Source organism: Bubalus bubalis, chromosome 2 (genome assembly GCF_019923935.1).
Source record: "Bubalus bubalis isolate 160015118507 breed Murrah chromosome 2, NDDB_SH_1, whole genome shotgun sequence".
Classification (NCBI taxonomy): domain Eukaryota; kingdom Metazoa; phylum Chordata; class Mammalia; order Artiodactyla; family Bovidae; genus Bubalus; species Bubalus bubalis.
Window position 1 is genome coordinate 36771797 of NC_059158.1, and position 26394 is coordinate 36798190.

Genomic DNA, 26394 nt, shown 5'->3' on the forward strand with positions numbered 1-26394 from the left:
GTCGGACACGACTGAAGCTACCTAACAGCAGCAGCAGCAGCTGAGATAGTGTATATCTACATGCAAAAGAATGAGGGAAACTTAACTTTCACTATATGCAAAAAAGAACTCAAAATAATCAAAGACCTAAATAAAAGCTAAAACTATAAAACTCTTAGAAGAAAACAGAGAAAAAAATCTTTGTGACTTAAGATGAGCAATGGTTTCTAAGATATGACACCAAAGCTGCTGCTGCTGCTGCTAAGTCGCTTCAGTCATGTCCGACTCTGTGCGACCCCAGAGACGGCAGCCCACAAGCAGCCAAAAAACAAAAACAGATAAATTGGACTTCATCAAAACAAAACACTTTTGTGCTATAAAACAATACCACCATGAATGTGAAAAGACAACTTACAGAATAAGAGAAAATATTTATAAATCAAATCTGATAAGGGTTTAGCATCCAGAATATATAAGAAATTCTTCAAGCTCAACAATAAAAAGGCAAATATTCCAATAACAAATGGGCAGAGGATCTGAATAGACATTTCTCCAAGAAGACATAAAAATGGCCAATAAGCTTATAAAAAATGAACATCATTAGTCATTAAGGAAATGCAATTCAACACCACAATGAGATATCACTTCAAAATCACTAGAATGGCTATATAAGAAAAGAAACAAATAACAATTGTTTGTGAAGATGTGAAAAACTGGAACCCTTACACATTGCTGCTGGGAATATAAGTGGTATAGCAACTTAGGAGAAAATACGACAGTTCCTTGAAGAGCTAAACAGAGAGCATCTGCATGACCTAACAATTCCTTTCCTGGGTATATACCGAAAAGAACTGAAACATATGTTTAAGCAAAACCTGCACACAAATGTTTATAATGGCATTATTCATAATAACCAAAAAGCAGAACCAAGCCAATATCCATTAGCGCATGAACAGATAAGCAAAATGTGGCATATCCATATAATGGAATGTTATCCAGCCACAAAAGGAAATGCTGCAACACGCAAGAGTTACCTGTTAATAGACTCACCTTATATAAGATGGAATCAACTTAATCTCAAAGCCTCCCTGGCCTCTGGCCTAGCTCTGGTTCCAGTAACAATTTCTGCCACAGTTGCATTAATGAAGAGAGTTAAGAAAGATCTAAATTTCATGCTTTAGAAACACGTTTTATTTTTATGAAGATATACAGATAGTGGTGAATGTAAAAGGCTAGCATATTTAATATGTACATATATAGCATCTTAAAAAGGAGACTTGGTGGCATATCTTTGTGTTACATGTTATAATAGAATCATGGTCCCTTCAGAGGATTTTTGTTTGATTAACAGATACATTCTTGAATTTCTTCTTTATCCTTCTTGTTGACATCAGCCTCTCTGACAAATCCTGAAAATAGGAACATAAAGAGTAATACAAACACAAAGAATTTCCTTGGCTATTACAAATTTAACTCATGGCCTGGAAAAAGGAGATTTGCTGAGTCTTAAAGCAAGAAACTATATTCTCTCCTCTCTTTTTCTTGCTCATTTCTTATCATTCACCTTCATAGACATTACATTGTTATTTCTAAGGCCTTCTTTCTCCCTTCGTGATCATCCAGCTACTCCACGGAAACAACCTATTTCTTTGCGCTGGGACCAAAGGGGAATTTCCTATGCCTAAGAGTTACAGATGCTGAAACAAAGGGCTGACAGAGGCTTTTACACACCTTACGTAAAGGGGTCTCTGTTGAGGCGGAGGCTGGCACTGTGAGAGAATGACAACTACCTCTAAAGCAAGGACTAATCCTCATATCTGCATGTCCCTTCTTATTTGGACATGCCTTTTAACTGCTTGTGAGTAAGAATCTGAGACTGTTCTTTATGTCTCTCAGACAAGAGTTCCAGAAAGGAATGCTTACTCTGTATTTCCAAATTTTGTTCAAAGGAGTTATTTTCCTCCAGCAATTCTCCCTCTATCCAAATTCTGGTCAGGCAGGTGTCAAAAGGTCTGATGATGTTGGTCAAGGACATCTTTCCATTTCTCATTACAAAGGCTTTAAGCTCAGAGACCCACTGGTGATAGACAGGGCAGGTCACACATCGGGAGAAGAACTCCTTAAAGTACTGAAAGGAAAGGAAGGTCCATTAGCTCAGGGATTAGTACTTTCTTTCCTCCACTCCACTCCATCAGAACTTACTGCAGTTCCCACTCAGCACACTCAACTCAGGGCTGGGGGAACAGGAAGGAGTTACTGATGGTCAAGGAGGCCCAGAAAGTCTGTTCCCAGATACAGAGGACCTGGAATGGTTTAGATTCAGAAGGAAAGGATGTAGGGAAATGTGTCAAACTATAGACAAAGCCAGAGTGGTCTACTGAGAAGGGCTAAGCGTCAACAATTTAATGCCATTGGGTAGTAGCTTTTGCAAATCCAGTAAGAAATCCAGTCCTGATCTACATGCAAGAATATCTGGGAGGATACATGAGGTAGGTGGACAGAGTCTGTAGGTGGAGGGGGAAAAAAGGATTCAAGGAGGAAAAAGAGACCAAGGCAGCAAGGAGAAGAGTAAGGGAGAGAAGCAGGTGGCAGAAAGAGTACCATGCCATAGGTGTTAGTTGAGGATAATGGAGACAGGTACCGTGAGGGTTTGGTGGCGAGTCTCTGCGAGAGTTTGCAGGAAGACATCCTCTGGCATTTTCTGTAAAATTAGCACATGGCACTCTAGGAATCGGACAAAGCCATGGGAACCAAATAGTGAGGCATTGGTTCTTTTCACCAACTGGCGAGCCTTGGAGAAGTGGTACTCAAACTGATTCCACTGTGAGTCCTGGGCAAACCTGAAGGGAAAGAACCACAGCTCTCAGCTCTCTCCCCTAGTTGCCCACTATGGCTCCTCCACAGAACCATCACTACTCTAAGGCTCTAAGACCTCCTTCAGTCAGATTTGTGATTCTGGTAAGGGGCCAAGGCTACTAACTCACGTGTAAGGAGGTTCAAAAGAAAACCAATGATATACAGCTTTGCCATGGATTATCTCACACTTAAATGTAACTCTAAACTGAACCCTTAATCTATGAACCCAAACCTCTTAAGGGACAAGAAGAACCCTTCCAATAATGTGGGGGGAAATGGGAAGTGAATGGTCTTTAGAAATGGGTTGGAGATGTGGAACCATCCTGCCTTGTAGGGCAAAGGCAATAGCTTAAATGAGTTCATGGTGTCTTCAAACTTACCCTTTCCCACAGCCCTGAGTAAGACTCTGATACCCTACATTACCACATGGCCAGAGAGGAGTGGACCCCCAGCATGACATTGCTCTGAGAATTTAGAATGCAGCTGTGCTCATAGTGTTGAATGAAATGCAGACATTCCCCAAAGGGCCGACACAGCCATCCTGTGGACAGAGAGAGTAACCAGGCTAGTAGTATAAGCTGTCAACTATAAAGTGGTATATAAAGTGCGTGGTCCAGGGAAGGAGACACCATCTGAAAAGCAGGCACCCTGAATCACAATGTGGTTCCTAGACTTTAAGGAACAAGGGCCAGGAGCAGAGGCCATGCCCAAAGTTCAGGCCTATGAGTGCCTGTGTGCCAAACCTAGGGCCCCACCTGAGGTCTGAATCCCTCAGGAATACAGCAGAGCCCTGCACAAGATTTACCTTTTCCGTACAGCAGCAGATCTAAGCAAGCAGAATAGAAGCAGGCCTGGCCAAGGACATCATGACTCTGGGAAATGAGCGTCCACTGACTCTCCAGCACGTGGACACACAGATCAAACCTGCCAAGAGACAGAGCCACTGGGACCAGCTGGAGAATGGGAAGGGCTGTACAGGAGAGGACGGGATCTTACACCTTCAAGGTGGCCTAACAGCCCCTAGATCTCCATCCCGTAATTCTATTTACATAGAGAGCATCTGTGCCTGGGATCAGCCCTATCTCTAAGCAAAGGAAGTGGGAAAATGACTCTGAAACCACTTCCAGGGTCTTGAACTATTGCAATTACCAACCTCCCTGCAGTAAAACGCATGCGCGGGGTGGAGGGAAGGGGGGGAATATCTGGTGCCCAGACTCTGCATTTCTACTCCTGACCCCTCAAACTTAAGACGATGTTTCTGGAGGACTACCGGAGACAGTCCTGGCTGTGCAGACAAGACAGCTTCTCCCTCTCCACTCTAAACTGCTCTGGTAGGTCATAATCTCCCCTCTGAGGCAACAACTACAAAGGACAGAAAAGGATCTTAATACTTCTTCTTCAGAAATGCAGATCTGAAGAGAACTGAGAGAACCAGATTCTCCAGAGCTGGTTTCTTGAGGTGTCTGCATATCTCATGAGCTTGAAAACCTAAGGAGGTTAAAGAGCATCGTGAGGTCTAGAGGTGCGCCTGGCCTCTCCAAAAGCCCCAGGCCCACCAGCCCCAGGCCCCATTACCCAGCTTGATGGAGAAGTCGAGATGCCCAAGGCAGAGTTTGGTGTAGGCCAAGGCCTGCATGAGCTGGGCTGTGGCCAACAGTCCCTCCCTGGAGGACCAGCACAGGCTGCTTTTCTGAATGGCCAGCTGCTCACGGTGCAGCCACTTCTCCTTGTCACCCTCGTTCTGGGAGAACTGGGAGAGGGCCACATAGGTAGAGACAACCTGTGGGACAACAAACAAGGGGTGAATATCCAGACTGCACAGTCAGGCTGCAGCTCCAGCTCGTCCCTTTTCTGGTTAAGAGCCCCCGCGTGCCTGCTCTTCACTCTATGTGGCACTCCTGGGAGCCACTGCTCACCTCAACTCCAGCTATGAAAACACGCTCCTTCTCACCCCTACGTTTTTGATTTGACCATTGTCACTGCTTGTTCTTTAAACAGCTTCCTCCATCTGCCCCTTTTCTTTTCCCCAATCCTAGACTTCCCCTTCAAAATGCTGCTCAAACTGCACCTCTTCTGTTTTCTCTAAATGAAGCCTCTAATTGCTCCTTAGAACTCTATAGAACTGCTGCCTAGATCTCTGTCATCAGTTGTATATTTAACATCATTTGATGACACTCTTGAAACTCTGTCTTTGTTATATTTCCAATATAAGTAGACTCTGTCACTCCTCTTCTAAGAATTTTCCAACAGCTTCTCATCTTCTTTGGAGTAAAAGCCAAAACAGTGGCCACAAGGCCTGCACCATCTGCCACCCCCTCCCTGGACTCTCTGACTTACCTCCTGGCTCTTTCTCTTCTCACTCCCCTCTAGTCACACTGGCCCCTGCACTACTCCTCAACACAGAGGGCAGGCCTTGTGCATTCACTCTGCCTTCCTCCTGCCCACTCTTCTCCCAGGTGGCCTCTTCTCCCACATGGCCTACTTTCTCATCTCCTTCAGATAGCTGCCCAAATACTACCTGCTCGGTGAGGCTTTCCCTACCACCTTATTAAAACTGCACCCCTAGTTCCCAGAACTCTATGTCCTCTGGCCTCTGCTTAATTTATTTCATTGCATTTATTATCACCTAACATACTTAAAGCTCAACATTAAGAAAACAAAGATCATGGCATCCGGTCCCACCACTTCATGGGAAATAGATGGGGAAACAGTGGAAACAGTGTCAGACTTTATCTTTTTGGGCTCCAAAATCACTGCAGATGGTGACTGCAGCCATGAAATTAAAAGATGCTTAGTCCTTGGAAGGAAAGTTATGACCAACCTAAATAGCATATTGAAAAGCAGAGACATTACTTTGCCAACAAAGGTCCGTCTAGTCAAGGCTATGGTTTTTCCAGTGGTCATGTATGGATGTAAGAGTTAGACTGTGAAGAGAGCTAAGCGCCGAAGAATTGATGCTTTTGAACTGTGGTGTTGGAGAAGACTCTTGAGAGTCCCTTGGACTGCAAGGAGATCCAACCAGTCCATTCTAAAGGAGATCAGTCCTGGGTGTTCTTTGGAAGGAATGATGCTAAAGCTGAAACTCTAGTACTTTGGCTGCCTCATGCGAAGAGTTGACTCATTGGAAAAGACTCTGATGCTAGGAGGGATTGGGGGCAGGAGGAAAAGGGGATGACAGAGGATGAGATGACTGGATGGCATCACTGACTCGATGGACGTGAATCTGAGTGAACTCCGGGAGTTGGTGATGGACAGGGAGGCCTGCCGTGCTGTGATTCATGGGGTCGCAAAGAGTCGGACACAACTGAGCGACTGAACTGAACTGAACTGAACATACTAAATATTTCACTTATGTTTCCCTGGAACTAAGATCCAGTGTCTGGTACAGAGTAAGGAAAAGTCGTTCAGTTGTGTTCGACTCTTTGTGACCCCATGGACTATATAGTCCATGAATTCTCTAGTCCAGAATACTGCAGTGGGTAGTCTTTCCCTTCTCCAGGGGATCTTCCCAACCCAGGGATTGAACCCACATTGCAGGCGGGTTCTTTACCAACTGAGCTATCAGGGAAATCTGGTATAGAATAGGTGTTCATCAAATATTTGTTGAGCAAATGGGTATATCTATATATAGACACTAAAATTAGGAAGACATATTTCCGTTTCTTCTTTTTCCCTAAGTCAGCAAATCTTATCCTTATTTTTGGACCACTGGCTTGAGAATCTGATGGAAGCTATGACCCCTTCCCTACTTCTGATCACTCTTTTGTACACACAAATACACGCTAAGGTCAACATTCAATTCAGAGGGTACACAGATAGTATCATACATGAAAGCCTCCCTATAAACTGCAAACAGAACCCTGCTCAAACACACAATCAGCAATGTCCTGTTAAGTCTGGGTTACCGTGGAACCATGCTTAACCAGGGACTTGACAGGGTCTCTCCCCTAGCATTTTAGGTTTCTGAGTGAGGTCCAGAGGTAAAGCAAGGGCTTGCTTACCTGAGCTTCACCAGGAAACTCCTTGACTGAATTCTTCTGCATAAGAGTGGCCAGGCAGGCAAATCTGCGGCTGCTGGCTGTGGCCTCCAGGCTGTAGAGCTGCTGGAGAAGGGAGAGACAGTGCATCTGCTGCTGCAGGACTGCCAGCTTCTTCTTCCTGGTGTGAAGCAAAGGGTGGTTAGCACACCCTTATCCTTTACCAGTGTCCACCAGCCTTCCCCAAAAGAAATCGGAGTCTACTCACCCACAGACTTCCAGACTCAGAAAGATTCCTGGGAGCCCACTACTTCTAACCTCATATGCTTTTCAAATTCACCCCTCTTGACCAAAAAGAAGTTTTCGGAGAGGTTTTTAAAAAAAGGTTCATTCTTTGAATTGTTCTTTTGGTTGAACAGATTTCTTATAAATTATTACAGCTCGATAACTAGGCAGTGTTTAATATTATGTGTATATCTATCAGAGAAATGACATTAAATTCCATATATGTGTATGTGTACACACAGTACACATATATGTATCTTTATTTGAAAAAGACAGGATAATACCATACTTCAAAGACAAAAGATGTACTCATTCTGCTACACTGAATTGGCCCAGAGTAAGGTAAATGAATGAGAACTGTTCATATGCTTGAAAAGAGGAGCCTTAGAGTCAAATAGGCAAAACTCCAGCCTAGGTCCAACTTTAGTTCTCTGTGACCCTAAATGGAACCAGGACAAGTTGGCAAAGCTTCTCACTTCTCACTAGGGTTGTTTCGAGGTTGACTCAGGGAACAGGAATACCAGCATTTTTCTAGAAATGTTTGGAAAATGACACCAAGCCAGGTCCAGGGAAAACTCCTTTTCAGCAAACGAAGGGCTCGCCTAGCCAGTTTTTTGGCCAGGGTAATCTGTCCCATGTTGAAACAGACCTGGAGACAGTAAAGTGAGAAACAGTAATGTAAACGTGAGAAGAGTACTAAGGACAAGGTTCTGGATACAACACACCAGCTCTTATTTTGGAATGCAAACCTGGGGCCCGAGGTGCCAGAGGGAGCAGAGTTAGAGCAGAACCTGGCCACGCTAACAAGTACCCGTAGAGCCATGAGCAAGCAAAGGAGTAAGAAAATGTAATTATGGAGAAAGCACTCTCCTTTCTCATCTCCCACACTTTTGTCAGTGAGTAGTAGAGAAAGGCTGTGATTTACAAAGTGATGCTGGGACTCACATGGGACTGTCTTTAGTTTCAGATGCCATGGAAAGCATCTGCGATATCACCAAATCTCATTCTCTTCATAAACAAGTTGTACCACCACAGTGTACGAGGATAGGAGCTGAGGAACTACCCTGAGGTTATCATATACCTTCATGCTCTGTGGCTAAATCTATGGCTAAGGAAGGAATCAAGTCTATGGTAATCTCTGAACAATCTTAAGAAGACTGCACAATGGAAAGAAATAATTATTTAAAACTTTGCTTCCCTGGTGGCTCAGATGGTAAAGAATCTGCCTGTGGTGCAGGAGGCCTGGGTTTGATCCCTGGGTCAGGAGGATCCCCTGGAGGAGGGCACGGCAACCCACTCCAGTATTCTTGCCTGGAGAATCCCATGGACAGAGCAGCCTGGCAGGCTACAGTCCATGGGGTCTGAAAGAGTCAGATATGACTGAGCGACTAACACTTTCAAAGACCTTTTGGTTGAAACACAAATAATACAACACTGTGGACTACTGTAATATTCCCTTTGGTGTCCAAAGGCTTTATCCACATTAGGTTTATTCTCCTAACCAAAGTATCTTAAGGTTTACACTGAAATTAATTTTTACTTACTTTTTAAAAATTTTAAACTTTGGCTCTCCAACAAAAATCCCCCATAGTTTTATGGAGTCATTATTTATAAACTGATAATCATTCCAACACATTTTGCTCTGTTGGATTTAATAGCAAGGAGGCTGGGAGAAGTTGCTGAGCTGTCCTGAGTTATTCATACAGAATAAATAGGTTTACTCCTATTTGTCCTTTGACAATGGACTGTCTCATGCCGTGCTTTCCCCAGAGTTTTTATTTGTCATACGAATCTTATTCCTTCAGGAAAACTTGTCATAGATGATACAGAATGATCTACAAGGTACATTATTTATTTATTTTTTGGCTGCAGCGCAGCCAAAGATCTTAGTTTCCTGACCAGGGACTGAACCCTCCCGCCCACTTGCCGCTGGAGTGGAAGCATGGAGTCTTAACCACTGGACCACCAGGGAGGTTTTATTTACTGTTAAAGCAAGATGTGGAATGGAGTACAGAGAGCTCCTATTTGTATTTAACAAAGGAAGTGGGTAGATTATATACATTTATGTATGCTGAGCCCCTCTGGCAAAATACATACAGATACGTAACACTGGAGGGAGGACCCAGCAGCTGAGTGGTATAGGGTTGAGCGGGGAGAGTTTGAAAAGTACGCTCTTTTCCTTCTAGCTTTATTGAGATATCTTTCACACATAACATTGTGTTAGTTTAAGGTGTACAACGTGATGATTTCTTTAATTGAAGGACAGTGACATATAATGTTAGTTTTAGGTGTACAGTATAATGTTTCAATATATGTATACATTGGGAAATGATCGCTACAACAAGTTTAACATTTATCACCACATATAATTACAATTTTTTTTCTTGTGATAAGAACTTTTAAGATCTACTCTCTTAGCAACTTTCAAATATACAGCACGGTATTGTTAACTACAGTCACAAGCTGTACATCACGTTTCCAGGACTTATAACTGGAAGTTTATATCTTTTGATCACTTTCACCAACTTATCAACTATGCTGGGGGTGACAAGGGATTAGGAAGTGCTCTTTCACTTTCTACATGCATTTCTATGTTTTGAATTTAAATCACATTTATAATTGCTCACAAAAGGCAAAGAGACTTTAAAGGAAATAATAGGGTAATCCTTAAGGAGAAATACCGCAAAGTTCAAGGTTAATCCCTGCCCTCACCTCTGACTGGAGACGACAGAAAGTGGCTTCTTCAAACTGACAGATCTTCACCTTGTGCTTTTTAAAAAACGAGAATGCGGAGGGTTGGCCCAGAAGACTGCTTGCCTTCCTCAAATAAAAGAAGGCCTCCAAACAAGAGAAGGGGAGGAGAAACTGGATTAGGATTCGGATGCCGCTAAGCGTGTGATAAGGACGGTGGCTGGACCAAGGCTATGAAGACTCTGAACTGTGGCAGGATTTAACTGGAAACGGGGAGCTGGACTGGCGGGAGGTGTCGAGGCAGCTTCAGCAGCACACGGTGCTCTTCACTGCCACGCTTCCGCTTTGCACGCTCTCCTAGACCCCTTACAGCTCCTTCCTCTCTCCCACTTTCCTCCATTTTTTCATACTTGTTGGTAAGAAATCCCAATCAAATCCCCCCAAGTCATAGGGCTCAGCTCAGGGGTAGAGAGCAGAGCTTGCTTACCATGTAATTATCTGACAGATCCAAGGAGGCAGCGGCAGATTCCAGCAGGTAATAAAATGCACAAGCGGTTTCTCCAATGACCAGGCAGTGCTGGGTGAGGGGCGAGAGCACGAACTTCAGGACTTCCCTACAGCGGCAGGGCTTCGTGGTCAACATGCCTTTCTTGGGGTTGGTCTGAGCCAGTTTCCTGTTCACTTTATCCAGGAACTCCTCCTCTGTTCTTTGTGGAGAGAAGACGAAGAGCTAACAGTGGCCATACAGCACCCACTTTTGCTGAGGCATTACCAGGTCCGAAAGCCACTTTGTCTGGGAGGCTTTCCTTTATGATTCATTAATCCTATGTCAATCCTTCTCCTCCACTGATCCACAAGGTTTTGAAAGACAGGGACTTTGTTCTTAATGGCAAAGCCCTATTAGGGAGTTTTAAAAACCTAAAGCCAAACTAAGTACCTCACAAACGAAATGGGGAAAAGACCACATCTCAAGAGTAAACTAACACTGTGCTCCATGAAAACATAAAAATGATACAAAGCAATAAGTAATAATAAATTTATCTATCAGCCCATTTGAACTCTATCATGGTACATGTGAATATATTTTATGAAATAACACCATCTTATTCCATAAAAACCCTGCCATTCAGGTAGGCAAAATTACCTCCCTTTTACAGATAAAGAAATTGAAGCTCTGGGAGGTTAAATGACTTACATATGACCTCGCAGCTACTGATGTGTGTGCTGTGCTTAGTCGCTCAGTCATGTCCAACTCTTTGTGACCCCATGGATTGTAGCCCCCCCAGAATCCTCTGGGATTCTCCAGGCAGGAATACTGGAGTGGGTTGCCATGCCCTCCTCCAGGGGGTCTTCCAACCCAGGGATTGAACCCAGGTCTCCCACATTACAGGTGGCTTCTTTACCATCTGAGCCACCAGGGAAGCCCAAGAATACTGGAGTGGATAGCCTATCCCTTCTCCAGGGGATCTTTCCAACCCAGGAATCGAACTAGGGTCTCCTCCAGCGCTGGCAGATTCTGAGCTTCTAAGTAAAACCAAAACTAGAGTTCACCTTTCTGAACTACTAGTCCAGTGCATTTTTCACAGGCACCACAAGTTCAAAAGAGGTCTGCTTTCTCTGAGACAGAATGACTGAAAAAGTGAGAACTGAGGATGGCTTTGGATAGTGAACATTCTGATAAGTAGAAGGAGGTAGACATCACTAAGTATTTTTAAAAGGGAGAATTGTGTGAGCAAAGACACATTAAGGATGGGGGTGATTAATGTAGAATATAGATTTTTGTTTGAAAACTGTAGGAAATCAGGCTGAATAAATGATAGGAAACTTGAGAGTTGCTGGTGAATTCAAGGTAGGAACTTGAAAAATTGGTAAGATACACATTAGAAAGCCAGGAAGTACATGGTTATGAAATATAAAATCATTTTAATATCATCTGGGTTCAAAAGTAATTGAGCAGGCAAATTTATAGCTGAAAAAAATCTGTTATGTATATAATACATTTGAGAGATATTAAATAAAGTTTTTCTTAATCACTAAGAAATAATTTCCCTATAAACAATCAAACAAAGCCTTTCCGATTTACTGTTAACATGCATTTTGGGCTGAGAACAGAAGTCACTATTCCTGGGTGGTCAGATGCCTTCCTTGTCTGTAGGTAAGGTGAGTGTCCTAGTTTAATGATCAGCTGTGTCTTACTTTCTGGCCCCCTCCACGTCCACTCTCAGCATCTCCACCTACCTGCAGTATTCCCTTGTGAAGGCCTCCTGACTTCTGGATGATTCTGTCTGGAACTGAAAAGTGTCTGTAGGGAGAAAAAGATGACTGTCCTTAATCGTCTGTGTTTGTATTAACTGAGAACATTTAAAAATTCCTGACTACCTTTCATGAAAATTGCTTTCCCCATTATAAAAATGGTAAATTTAGGTTTAATAGTAACCTTACATGCAAGATTAGGGTACTAATTCTTTTTTCCTTAAACGCAATTACTTGTGATTTAAATAGTAATTCCTTTCATTCTCAAACCTCCCAAACCAATTCCTAATTCTGTTTGCCAAAGAAATGAATAAAGAATGTCCCTCTGGTTTGATGACTAATTCTGATAGTAGAAATCTATGAACATATCTGGATCAGATTTATAACTAGATGGGAGAGAACCACAGAAGAAGTGACCTAGTGAAGGAAAACATGAGGGCACAAGATGTCACATCCCACCAGGGTCACAATAGCCAGAAGAGGTTTTCAGCTTTACCTGGTTGATCCTGCTGCTGCTGCTGCTAAGTCGCTTCAGTTGTGTCCAACTCTGTGCGACCCTATAGACAGCAGCCCACCAGGCTCCCCCATCCCTGGTATTCTCCAAGCAAGAACACTGGAGTGGGTTGCCATTTCCTTCTCCAATGTGTGAAAGTGAAGTTGTGTCTGACTCTTAGCAATCCCATGGATTGCAGCCCACCAGGCTCCTCTGTCCATGGGATTTTCCAGGCAAGAGTACTGGAGTGGGGTGACCTGGTTGATCCTAAATAACCTCTATCCTCCAGATTTGCCTCTTCCTCTGCAGCTGTCTTCTGATCAAAAAGCAAAGACTTGAAAATGCTGTGTTGATGTTACCTATTTGGGCTCAGGAGCACAGGTGGTGGGATTGAAAAGGAGTCTAAGGGAACGATTACAGGGAGGGTTTGTGGCAAGTAAAAGGACTGGTTCGCTGATCATTTAATGATGTCACATAAGGTAAGTAGGCCTAAGGAAGCTGGGATTTGGCAGCACTGCTGTGGTGCATAGTTCTCAGGCGCCATCGGACTGCAGCCTGAGAGAGTAGCATGCTTTGTTCTGCATGTCTGTGCACAGAGACCCAGGGTCTGGGAAGCCTCTGTAGGAGTTTGGCTGTACTGGAAAGGTCGTGAGCCTTGCTCACGCCTAGACTGACCAAGCTGCCTCATCTAAAGGTCAATACTGACCTCTCAAAAACAAAAGGCTGAAAAGCAATTATGAATGATAGTGTGATTTTTCCATAATACCAATCAGGACATTCCCTGTTTTCTTTCCTCTTCCCCTCAGCAAGTACAAAAGTGCAAATTACCATAGACCTCATCAGCCAGAGACCAATTTCTCCGTCACTGGTCCACCCTCACAGAGTCATAAGAATGTTACAGCCAAAGGAGGTATTAAGATCATAGATCAAAATCTTCATTTCAGTCTTTTACCACCATCAATTCGCCATATCCCTTTCCCCCACCAACACCAACACCAACTTCTCCTTTATTAAAGTAGAGAAAAAGAAGATACTCCTGGGTCTTGACAGCTGTCTTCAAATATGAAAGAAGGCACAAAGCTGAAAAATGAGTGAAAAATTTGCAGGAAGGTACAGTTCACCTGGGTGAGAGAAGTTTTCTGACAGTACTGAGAGTGAAATGAGCTGTCCTACAAGGCAAGCTAACTGAAAGCGTTAAAACAAAGAGGGTGAATTGCTGGCCCTCTGCAGTGAAGTGTCAGAGTCCTAACCACCGGACCACCAGAGAACTCCAAGCGTGAACTCTTATCTGGGTTGTGGTAGAGGGCTATAGGTTTCGAGGAACATCTATCCACTAAAACTTCTTTAAGTAGCTAACTCCTACATAACCCTCAGATCTCACTTCTGGAATTATCCCCTTCAAGGAAAAACCTTATTCATTTCTCAGGCTGGGCTAATAGCCATTTCTCTAGGTATCCAAACCCCTAGGTAGTCCATTTTATCACCTTTACCAGGCCACACTGGAATTCTCTATTTATACGCCTGTGACTATGCCAAAGCCTTTGACTGTGTGGATCACAAGAAACTGTGGAAAATTCTGAAAGAGATGGGAATACCAGACCACCTGACCTGCCTCTTGAGAAACCTATACGCAGGTCAGGAAGCAACAGTTAGAACTGGACATGGAACAACAGACTGGTTTCAAATAGGAAAAGGAGTACGTCAAGGCTGTATATTGTCACCCTGCTTATTTAACTTCTATGCAGAGTACATCATGAGAAACGCTGGGCTGGGAGAAGCACAAGCTGGAATCAAGATTGCTGGGAGAAATATCAATAACCTCAGATATGCAGATGACACCACCCTTATGGCAGAAAGTGAAGAGGAACTCAAAAGCCTCTTGATGAAAGTGAAAGAGGAGAGTGAAAAACTTGGCTTAAAGCTCAACATTCAGAAAACGAAGATCATGGCATCTGGTCCCATCACTTCATGGGAAATAGATGGGGAAACAGTGGAAACAGTGTCAGGCTTTATTTTTTTGGGGCTCCAAAATCACTGCAGATGGTGACTGCAGCCATGAAATTAAAAGACACTTACTCTTCGGAAGAAAAGTTATGACCAACCTACACAGCATAGTGAAAAGCAGAGACATTACTTTTGCCAACAAAGGTCCATCTAGTCAAGGCTATGGTTTTTCCTGTGGTCATGTATGGATGTGAGAGTTGGACTGTGAAGAAAGCTGAGAGCCGAAGAATTGATGCTTTTGAACTGTGGTGTTGGAGAAGACTCTTGAGAGTCCCTTGGACTGCAAGGAGATCCAACCAGTCCATTCTAAAGGAGATCAGCCCTGGGATTTCTTTGGAGGGAATGATGCTGAAGCTGAAACTCCAGTACTCTGACCACCTCATGCAAAGAGTTGACTTATTGGAAAAGACTCTGATGCTGGGAGGGATTGGGGGCAGGAGGAGAAGGGGACGACGGAGGATGAGATGGCTGGATGGCATCACTGACTCGATGGACGTGAGTCTGAGTGAACTCTGGGAGTTGGTGATGGACAGGGAGGCCTGGCGTGGTGCGATTCATGGGGTCGCGAAGAGTCAGACACAACTGAGCGACTGAACTGAACTGAACCGAACCACCACCACCCCTCAGAAAACCTGATAATTTCACTTCGTATTTTTAACACCTACTTGAAACATCTGATACACATAAGGACTCTGTATACGTGTACTGAACTGAAAATTTATAATAATAAAAACAATAATTAAATGTATTGAGCACTAACCATATGCCTGGTACTATTCAAAGCACATTATATATTTTAACTCACTTAATCCTCACAACTACCCTATGAAATGTATACTGTTATTTTCTTCAGTTAATTGAGGTTAAGTAACTTGCCCAAGGGGCTTCCCCAAGTGGCTCAGTGATAAAGAATCTTCCTGCCAATGCAAGGAGACATAGGAGACTTTGATCTTTGGGTCAGGAAGATCCCCTGGCAGAGGAAATGGCAATCCACTCCAGTGTTCTTGCCTGGAGAATCCCATGGACAGAGAAGCTTAGCAGGAGTCCCTGGGTTCGCAAGAGGGTCGGACACGATCGAGCAACTGAGCACACACCCACAGCTTGCCCAATATTGCCAACCAAAACAAGTATGACCTCTAAAGTTCCTTTTAACTCTGAGATCACACTTTTTTTTTTTAATTTCTGGTACTTCACTGATAAATGACTCTCCACCTATTTTTCTCTCTTAATCTGATTCATCTTTTGAATGAAGAGTTCCAAGTACATGAATAAAGAGAAGTGATGCCCACATAGCTGCTTTCGCTCCCTGATTTACCCTGGGGAGAAGGCAGCTGCAATCTGTCTGTCATCACTTGCGTTAGTATCGAGCCAGTGTCTTTGTAGCTACAGAATCGGGAGGTCCTGCTGGAGCTCTTAGTGGAACAGATGGCGAAGCGGTGGAAGGGGACAAAGTCTCCCCCATGACAGCTCCCACAGCGGCAGGCCAGATCTCGAAGAAAGCAGGCACATTCAAGGTGTAGGGCTGTTTGCTGTGCCTTGGGCCACAACTCCCAAGCCCCTTCCCGCAAAAGAGGCACTCCAAATTCAAGCACCTCCATCTGGGGTAGGGATAGTTCCTCTTGTAGCTTTAGAGGAGAGTCAGCATCTGAAACATAGGAAATGCTAAATGAGAGCCTCCCTTAAGGTAGTAAACTCCCAAGCACATGCTACTAGTTCATAAGAAAATTTTATTGATAATTCTTGTTTGGTATTATTGCTTCCTTTGTATAAAGAATTGTATACCAGTGATATTGACCATATTTAGGATAAAGTACAACAGGGAAGAAATGATCAGGAAACAGATTTCTTAGTTATTCCTCCTAAATTGAGCTTTTTTACTATTAATATAAATTATTATAAACATCAAGTAACCAGAAAGGCTCTGCTCAAATATGACTCAACTCAAAGTCAAAGAGAAACTATTTGTGGATTATATGTGCTTTGGGTACAGAGAAGACAATGGCACCCCACTCCAGTACCCTTGCCTGGAAAATCCCATGGACAGAGGAGCCTGGTGGGCTGCAGTCCATGGGGTGGCTAAGGGTCGGACATGACTGAGCAACTTCATTTTCACTTTTCACTTTCATGCATTGGAAAAGGAAATGGCAACCCACTCCAGTGTTCTTGCCTGGAGAATCCCAGGGACGGGGGAGCCTGGTTGGCTGCCGTCTATGGGGTTGCACAGAGTCAGACACGACTGAAGCGACTTAGCAGCAGCAGCAGTGCTTTGGGTAGCCTATGTCACAATTTTATTCTTTCATGTGGAGAATATGAGACTGCAGCTATTTAATGCATATCTTGCTTTGTTCATATCTGTTTCAATATCATGCTTAACTCCCTTGTGAATTTCTAAAATCAGAAATAATTTACCCACTTTTCTTCTTATTTATCCCAGGAAGCCAATAAAAGACTACAGCAATATTTTCTAAACCAAAAATCAAGGTACAAATACTTAATGCATGGGGTTTAACATGGAGCTGGAATTCTTGAAATTAAGACAATTTTGAAAAATAAAAGCTATTCATTCACTATAAACATGGCTCTTCCATGATTAAAACAACAATTTCCCCAATTCTTTAGACATAAGCTTTAAGAGACTGGGGCCCATGACACATAATATTGATGTTCTTTTTGAACAAACACACTTCGCCCAAAGCTCTCTATTTGGGCCTGAGAACAAGGCACCAGCTCACCTGACTTTGTCTTCTCTTTGGTATGCTCAGTCTCGACAGAGGAAGGCATGAATACTGGCTCAGCAGGAAGCTCTTGGCCCTTATGGCACCAGCGGAGCACGTGCATATCCACAAGATCCTTCAGTACCTCAAGTAGCTTATCCTTACTCCAGCCAGGCAGGAGGTGCTGCAGCAGATCTATGTGGAAGGAGTGACCAATGACTGCAGCACATTTAACCAGTGACTGTTCCTCTGGGCTCAGTTGATCTATTTGGTTCACTGCTATTTCTGAAGAAAAAGAAATTAGCAATGAATGAGTTTTCTACCAACAAAGAATACACCATGTTAATAATCTGCTCATTAAAAAAAAAAAGGCTTGCTTTTTCTTTCACCTGTTCTCACCACTCAGCTAAATCTCTTGAAAGAACCTTATCTCCATGTCTTCTTTTGTCCCCGTTCCTCATTCATTATTTATCCAACAATCGGGTTTTCACCACGACACTGAAGCTATTTCTTGCGGTCACCAAAACCTTTTGCTGGTAGACCCGTTTTGTTTTTACTTTCTCAACTAAACATGAAAGCTGGGCTTCCTGGTCCCAGAACTCCAATTAGTGTAAAGAGCTCAAAACTCCAAGCATTTTAGTAAATCTCTCCAAATTCTGATCCATATATTAAAGTAGTTGTTATTGAACCAATTATATTAACAAACTCCAAATCTTGGAATAATTCTAAACTTTTTCTTCTCTCTCACAACCAACTGGCCACCCACTCATTCTTTTTCTGAAAGTTCTTGAGTGTATTTCCGTCCAAACAATTCTAGTCTAAGTATTCATTTTCACCTGGATCACTATACTACCATTTTGAACATCACCAGTCTTCTCTTCTCTTCTTCTTATCCCAATAACACATCAACTAGTGGTAGAACTGTACACCTAAAGTACAAATATAATGTCAGCCCCCTTCTTAAATATTTTTATAACTTATATGGCTTTTTATAATGCAGTTTTGACTTTTCATTTAGACTTGCTGACTGAACTATTCATTTTAGCTTATGAGTTAACAAATCCTTTTTCCTTCCCTGTGGACAATACTGACCTTGGGTTAACTTTCTAGCCATTGCCTAGGATCCCCATAAAATTAGAATGTCAGCTGAGTTGCCAGGTAACACTGCTTATGTAAAGAGTGATCCTTGACTGGAAACTGAATTTGGCCTAGGAAAACTGTGAATAAGCTACAGCTACCTGGTGGTAAGCTTTGTGCTGGTTCCTCGGGTGTAGTGATTCCTGTAATAGGTCACAGTGCCTAGAAGCTATGCCTACAGGACTATTCTAAGAGATACCAGTTTCTTGTTGGGAAATGGGGCAGCTAAGGACCCATCCATCATAGTCTCATTCCATCATATCTAAGTTATTCCCTGAGGTTCCAGAGGATAGCAGTAGGAACTGTTGTGAGGATCCCCACTGAAGGAAACCACTGGCTATGCTCTCCTAGAGCGCTGTGTTTCCTGACCTTGTGCTTCTCAGTTAGTGAAGCCAAAGCTAAGTGTGGCCCTTCACAGTTGGAGGAACATGAACTGTCCAGACGAACCTAAAACCACCAGAGTGAACAGCGTGTGACAGCTAATTTCTCTGACTGTTTATTATATACCATGATTTATTTCATTTAATTTTCAACCAACCCCATGAGGTTGGGACTATTATTATCCTCACTTGACTGATGAGAAGACTAAGGCTTAGATAAGTTTATCTAACATTTCACACCCAGTAAGTGGGGGAACCAATGGTACCCAGGTTTTTCTGATGCCAGAGCCCTGGCTCTTAATTACCAAGGCATTCTGTATTGCTGTTTCACATACATGTCTATATTCTCAGTAAGACCATAGTTGACTTGAAGGTATGCTTAATCATAATATTCCTGAAAAGGGGTTAATAAAGTACCCTGGCCACTATACATTTGAATAGAACATTAAAACCTTCATGTATAAAAAGAGCACTCCCTGCCTGATTATGCCTACCCAATTCTGAGGGCTTTATTCTTCATCTCATCAGTCATTATAACCTTATACTTTGCACTCTTTTTGTTAAACTCCTGCTAGGTCCCTAACACTGTCTATTCACTAGCACCATGGATTTTCTTAAACCTCAGCAACATTTTCTCCTTTGATTACTGTCTCCTCCAGCACAGAAATATGCACAAAGGGAAGCTCAGGTCATAATTTTTATTAAATAACTAGAAAACTTTTCCAAGTCAGCCTCAAAGAGAACAGTGGGCTCAGTTATGTAAAACATAACTCAAGTAGCATTACAAGTCTTTAACAACTCTTTGGGCAATGCCAGAATTTGTTTCTGAAAGGCAGGTTTCCTTTTTGAAGAAATGAAGCTAGTGTGATAATGAGGGTTCTATACTCAATCACCCACCAAATTACTAAGTGCAATGACATCCGTAATTGATTCACATGAGGTCTTCAAGGGACCTGCCTTTTAATAACGGTGGAAGAAGCACTGTCTCCAAGTTCACATCATCCTTGACTGTGCAGACATAAAGTTCCTGGTCTCCAGAGCTGGCAGGAGAAGTACTGTACATTGTGGATTTCATGGCATTGGCTGTAGGGAAAGAAGACTATGATTGAGGAAAATGCCATGCTCAGTTGCTGTAGTTTTAAAGACACAAGATTATAAGAATGTACTCAAGACACTGAAAGGTTTGGGTGAATGAAGTACACACCTTTAAAGTGGTTTACCCCACCCATCCTGCCTGCTTTCTCATTTTCTCTTAGAAACTAACAACATTTTCTGTAATACACAATACCTAACATTCTTACGCTTCCTGTTTACCTCCCAACATCCCTCTCTGCTACTGCATTACAGCTTGAGGATGCCTTTCTGGATTTATACCTCTTTCTTTTTCCCTTCTCCCATTCTCCATTCAAACCCTCAAGTCATCCTTCTCATCACTAATGTGCAATTCTCTACTAGACTCTCATATTTATCAATCCTCTTTGATGTTTATAAATCCTATTTTTAAATCCCCACTTCTGCTCAAAAAAAGAACTAAAGTAGATTGACTCAATTACTTTATCTGAGGCAGGTATTCAGTGTTTTCAACATGAAAAGTAAAAGAAGTGTTAGTTGCTCAGTTGTATCTGACTCTTTGCGACCCCATGGACTGCAGCCCGCCAGGCTTCCCTGTCCATGGAATTCTCCAGGCAAGAACACTGCAGTGGGTAGCCCTTCCCTTCTCCAGGGGATCTTCCTGACTCAGGGATGGAACCCACGTCTCCTGCATTGCAGGCAGATTCTTTACGGTCTCAGCCACCAGACGGTAAACATAGCTGCATATTATTTGTATGGTTCACTTAGCCAGGAAGGCCTAATCCAGTTTATAATGTCAGCAGGGAATAGGCATATGCCCTATAAGGGCCAGGTGATGCCATGTTCAGAAATGAACTCCAGCAGCAGGACCAGGGTAGAATCTTGGGAAGCTCAGCTTACCTGAGAGGGTCTCCCACTTGCTGTTCTCCACCTCCTCCTTTTGGAGGTCATGAAAGCACAATACGTTTTTAGAGAGAAGATCCTGGCATAAGACCTCACAGTAAAGGGGGTTTCCAAAGCACCTGCGGAGAAGGTAGCTGCAGAGAGGTAAGCAGGGGATTGCTGACTAAAGAGGCCCACTTGAAGTGAGCCAAGCATAATGGTATTTCATAATGAGGAATACTTCTTTTGTTAAAGTCAGTCCCTGATGATATACACTAACAGAGGGAAGCAGCAGCACAGAAATGTAAAAAGACGTTTCTGACTGGTTTTGTAATGTATTTGGGCAGTAACTTTTCTCTCTTAACTATTTTGCTTGAAATACTTTGCTTGCTTAGCTATTTTGTTGAAAAGGAATTAATATCCCCTTGCTGAAGGGTCTGGAAGAAATTGGCCTGGCCACACATAATGGAAAAATTAAGCAAGCCATCCAAGTCCTAACTGTCCTGTGAAAACCTGGGTGAATGGTTCAGGGAGGTAACCCTTTTACTGGGTTACTAGGAGACTGTATGCTCTTAAATCCACTTTTGGGCTTCATCATGGTTTCTAATGCCCTTCTCTCTCCCAACTCTGGTGTGAGACCTGAGCCTTGTCTTATATTATGGCACTGGCTCCGCCCTTAATCAAGTGCCCAGCTAGTCCTAGCCACTCACGTCTGCAGCTCTTGGGGGATGCTCACCACCCCCAGTTCCCAACATGCCATTCTCAACAGTGAGGTCGCTGCCAACTTTGAAATGGGCACCAGGACAGCTGGAGGGCTCTGCAGGAAGTGCCGGGCCTGGCCACACAGGGTGGAGGTAGGGGTCAACGTCATCACCGTGATGATGGGCACACCGGAGAGCAATGTTCCTAAAAATTCCCAGGATGCTGCATCCATATACTGGGCCTCGTCAATGAGGAAAATCAGTGGTGTTTCCCTTACTGCCTGGAAATAACAGTAGAGAAACAATGACAACCTCTGATTAGAAATGAAGTCATCTGATTTTCAAATCTGCCATGAATTTCCCATCAACACCTTAAATGTCAGTACAGGCTGGTATTTTCAGAGTAAAATGTAAACTAAGCCCAGGTAATATTTTACTTTATAAATATAAAATAGAGCCTGTATATCTAATTCCTAAAGAAATGTACTGAGTTTCTTTGAACATGAAAATACTCTAATTGAAATATGAAACAAACATCAAAATGTTCTCCAAATCAAACCTGAAGCTTTCAAATATTTCATTTTGGCAAAAGCTTCAAACTGTGTGGGACTTCATAGTATTTTTTATACAGTAACTTCCAAGCCAGGCTGCACATCAGAATTACCTGGGAGTGCTAGCTAAAACCACCAATTATCATGTTCTACTCATGTAGACTTTTAAAAAAGTATTCTCTTTTATCCACATTCTCCGCCCACATTCCATTCCCCACTGCCACAGGTAATCACGCTAGTATAATTATCATACCACCTTCTGCTTGTATTGCATTCCTATATAATGTGCATTACTGTTTTGTCAAGTAAAGTGTTTTTATGTAAATGGTACTGTATTACAGGTTTCATTATTTCTCTTTTTACTCAGGATTTCAAAAATTGGTTTATAACATTATACGTTTTATGTGTACAATATTATATTTTAACTTCTGTACATGCTACACTGTGCTTACCATCCCATCACCATATAGTTGACCTCCTACCCTCTGGTAACCAGTACTCAGTTCTCTGTATCTCTGTGTTTGCTTTTGCTCATTTATTAATATTCAACATGAATGAAGTTATATGGTATTTGTCTTTCTCCATCTGATTTATTTCACTTAGTATGGTGCCCTCAAGTTCCACCCATGTTGTCAGAAATGGCAAGATTTTATCTTTTTTATTCAGCCATTCCACTTCTGGATATTCATCTGAAGAATATAAAAACACTAATTTGGAAAGATACACGCATCCCTATGTTCACTGCAGCATTACTTACAATAGCCAAGATGCAGAAACAACTGAAGTGCTGGCCGATGGATAAAGAATATGTGGTGTATAAATATGTATATGTATATATACACAGCCATAAGAAAAGATAAAATATTCAGGATTATTTTTAGATCACTCTGTGTTGCTATGTTTTCACTTTCTGCCTTACTTCTAATATCGGCACTATATATACCCCAAGTGTTCATCTATAAATTCATGCCAACACCTCCCTAACCTTCACAAACAAAACACTGCAATGAACCAGCTACCTGGGATTTATATCCAGAAGTAGAACTGCTGGGTATAGACGATGAATTTTATTAAAAATTTGATTGGTTACTTCAACGTAGCTTTCCAGAATGGATACATCAGTTTCTTCTTATACAGATCCTTGACTCTGGAATCCTAAACTGGGGACTGAGTATCTGTATTTTTGATAAGTAGGAGGTAAAATAGCTATCCACCTGCATCTAGAAATCACTGTTTTAAGTTACTAAAATTTCATTAAGAAACAGGATCAGGAAAGAGCAAACAACTTTTCTTGTATGCTGTGCTGTAGGATGGATTCAAGGTTAAAATAAATATACCAATGAAGATATCAATAAATATGTAGGCCAAGAAATGTCTAAGTCCAGGTAATATGTGGATAGATTAAAATGAGCATAAGTCAGTTCCACCTATTAAGAATTAATAGTATGTAGCAAAAATACCCACCTTCTCAAGCACTTCAAAAAAACATGCTTTAATCTTCTCTTGTCTGGCCAGGTCATCCATGCGGGAAACTTTGAAGGATAAGGGAAACTGACCGGGAAAATTAACCATATATTATCATTCAAAATGACAATCTAATAAAAATATACAGGTTCTCAAAAGCAAAGAGAAAATGATTCTATTTTGAGTGAGAATGGATTTCTACAGGAGTGGGCATAGGGTTACAAACACCAATCAAACATCAATCAATATATAGTTCAGAGGGTGAGACTGAAAGTTCACTGGTGGTTGGAGAGAGACATCTCCTTTTCATGCTGAACTTTGGCAAACCCTTAAAGGATCAAGACTGAGGAATAAAGCGACAGGTCAGACTTAGCAATGCCACTCTGGACAATTCTAGTACCCTGGTTATTCTAAATATACCAAAATGAATGTAGCATGAGACTTGTGAGAAAGAATCGCAATGGACATCTCCAACACTGTGCTAGGCTGAAGCACATGAGCTACCATGGACCTGAGAGCCCAAGTGAGACTGCTTCTTGACGACTTCAGGTAAGGCCTGTCTTAAGACAGCAGTATGCTGAGGGACTGGAAAGACTTTTGTTTTCTCTATTTTTCATTAGATACAATGCCCTTCATGCTGGGTAGATTAGGAGAAGTGATGGAGGATGAATAAATGGAATTGTGGACCAGGGAATTCTTAGCCTACTTGCTATTGGGTACTATATAAACCCTAGATCACTGGAAGCTTTTGAGATTCAGATGCTGGTTCAAGTGACGCACTCCATGACGCAGGAATGGAAAGGGAAGGCTAAAGAACAAGATGCTGCAACCAACTCAAGAACACATGGATACAACTGCTGGGTATCCTCGACTGGTCAGTATCACCTTTTTAGCACTTTCACATTTACAGTGTACCCTACATCCTCCAAAATTCATACAAAAACCACATAAAGTACTACAACTGTCATTTTGCAGGTGAAAAAAATTGAGGCTCAGAAAGGCTAACTGACTTCTGCCAAGACATACAACTAGCAAGTTTCAGAATTGGTCCTAGAATCCATTCTCCTCAAAAAGGAAAAAGTCTGGGTTCTGGTGTCAAAGACTTTTCAAATCTCAATCCTGCCATTGCTAACCCTGTGTCCTTAGGATATATGTACATATATGTACATATGGCTAAAGGGTTTTAGATTAGAAGACGATCCTGGGTCCAATTATCCACCAAAAATATCAGTAATATCAGTAATCCAGTTCACACAGCTATCACCTTCGTTACCTTCACAAAGAAGAGGTCATTAAAAAGGCAGTGAAGTGGCTCCTCCACTATTCCACCGAGCTGTTTGTGGAGGCGCTCTTGCCGGTAATGGGCTGGGCAGGTATCAATCTCAAAGAAGACGGCCATGAGGGTCTGGATGGCGTAGAAGCACTGCTTGGAATCCGCTTTCTTCAGCTTCAACGGCAGCACCCTGGTGAACGTTACTATGGTCACTGGGAGTCCCCTGACGCACAGAGAGGCCTCACTCCAGCAGCCCAAGGACGCCGAATCTAACGATACAAGAGTCTCACCAGCGAGGGAAAGGAGCCCCAAGAGAAATGCACGCTAACTCAGAAATCAAGTCTCTTTACCTGTGCCCTTCCTTCTGGGCCAGGAAGTTTATTTCAGCCAAGAGCTGACTTTTCCCACAGCCTTTTCCACCTTCATATAGAACTGCCTGTCCCTTCTTCTGGTGCAAACATTCCTGCTGTGCCATTCGGAAAGCTTCCAGTTCTTTCTCCCGGTCTGTTAAAGAGACAAGGAGCACATAACATACCTGTACTTCTTAGCAGATACTTATTTATCTGAATTAATTTGTGAAGGTAATTTTCAGAATGGCTTTTTGCCCCAGAATCCTTGACAGAATTCCATTACTTGATAAACCTTCAGATCTTTTTTTCCAGAAAATCAACTCTGGACTATATATAAATGTGTGTTGGGCTTACAGGCTTGCTCCAGAGCCTAAGTAGTAATATTGAGGACAACGAGGCACCATATGGACATGGGAGCTACTATATCTTCTCAGCTTTTTGTAAAAAATAATTTCCATTATAACTATGAGTGTTCAGACTCTGTCACTGCTACGTGAAAATAATGGTCTAGTGGATACGGATAAAACAGATATAAAGGCAGGGAATACACAGTATGGGTGGAGCAGTTTTGGTGCTATCGTCACTATCTCAGGATGAAGAATTTCCCTCTAAAGATTTCTCTAAAGATGAGAATCCTTACAAAGATTCTTACTAAATGTTGGAACTTGAAATGTAAACATCCAGCGTGGAAAAGAAATGGCAAGTCCGCCTCAAAATTAACATAAATCCACTAAGAAGGTTGCTCTCTATTTTCTATTACAAGCTTAGATGCATTTAGTCTCTTTTTGCTTTTTAAAATCACATTTTGCTTTTTAAATAACATTTAACCACCTACAAAATTATGACTTAAGGTAAAAAGGGAAACTTACCTAGCAAAGAGTGATTTTTATTTCTCTCTGTGGCCAAATGTCTCTTCCCAAACATTCTGGGGAAAAGGGCAAAGGGAAACGTGTTAATTAAAAACAGATTGAGATAGATAATATACTTTTAAATAGAGAAAAACAAAATAAATAGAGGACAAGTTGTTCTTATAAACAAATATTTTCAAACAATCAAAGAGGTCCAGAGTTCTGTATAAATGTCTTTAAAAAACTAAAAACATTTGGAAGGGGAGAAAAACTATTACTTTTTCCAGGCTCAGGGAAGTAAATAGTGAAAGTACACAAAGGAAAAAGAACATCTGGACTAGTGACCTGCTACTACTGTTCTCTTCATGTTGGACAGAAGAAGTTCACTGAGGAATGAGCTAAGAGCTAAACATAAAAGCTAAAGATCGCAGAAACCCTCCTCTTATGTCTCTTATTCCATCAGGCCAGTATTAGAAGCATTGTTC

The 26394-nt window shown here is 42.2% G+C and overlaps 1 protein-coding gene across 8 annotated transcripts in view; it reads right to left on the reverse strand.

Moving 5' to 3' along the window:
* Positions 1 to 1152: 1152 nt before the first annotated feature.
* LOC102399180 (adenylate cyclase type 10) overlaps positions 1153 to 26394 on the reverse strand; it is a 39475-nt gene continuing 14233 nt past the window's right edge. For 4 of the 8 annotated variants that reach the window (XM_025270379.3, XM_044930300.2, XM_025270395.3 and 1 more), the window contains 21 exons: positions 25931 to 25986; positions 25062 to 25215; positions 24712 to 24901; positions 23439 to 23525; positions 21433 to 21704; positions 20741 to 20877; positions 19727 to 19852; positions 17271 to 17537; positions 15854 to 16183; positions 12027 to 12090; positions 10276 to 10495; positions 9810 to 9935; positions 7574 to 7746; positions 6837 to 6993; positions 4411 to 4615; positions 4227 to 4323; positions 3641 to 3759; positions 3259 to 3376; positions 2621 to 2819; positions 1903 to 2107; positions 1153 to 1388 (listed from right to left, as the gene is read on the reverse strand). In XM_025270379.3, coding sequence (XP_025126164.3) covers positions 1324 to 1388; positions 1903 to 2107; positions 2621 to 2819; positions 3259 to 3376; positions 3641 to 3759; positions 4227 to 4323; positions 4411 to 4615; positions 6837 to 6993; positions 7574 to 7746; positions 9810 to 9935; positions 10276 to 10495; positions 12027 to 12090; positions 15854 to 16183; positions 17271 to 17537; positions 19727 to 19852; positions 20741 to 20877; positions 21433 to 21704; positions 23439 to 23525; positions 24712 to 24901; positions 25062 to 25215; positions 25931 to 25986 — 3367 coding nt within the window. In that variant the 3' untranslated portion in view covers positions 1153 to 1323. Of the gene's footprint in view, positions 1389 to 1902; positions 2108 to 2620; positions 2820 to 3215; positions 3377 to 3640; positions 3760 to 4226; positions 4324 to 4410; positions 4616 to 6836; positions 6994 to 7573; positions 7747 to 9809; positions 9936 to 10275; positions 10496 to 12026; positions 12091 to 15853; positions 16184 to 17270; positions 17538 to 19726; positions 19853 to 20740; positions 20878 to 21432; positions 21705 to 23438; positions 23526 to 24711; positions 24902 to 25061; positions 25216 to 25930; positions 25987 to 26394 lie in introns of those variants that run through there. The other 4 variants (XM_025270373.3, XM_025270385.3, XM_025270405.3 and 1 more) reach the window with 4 other exon arrangements.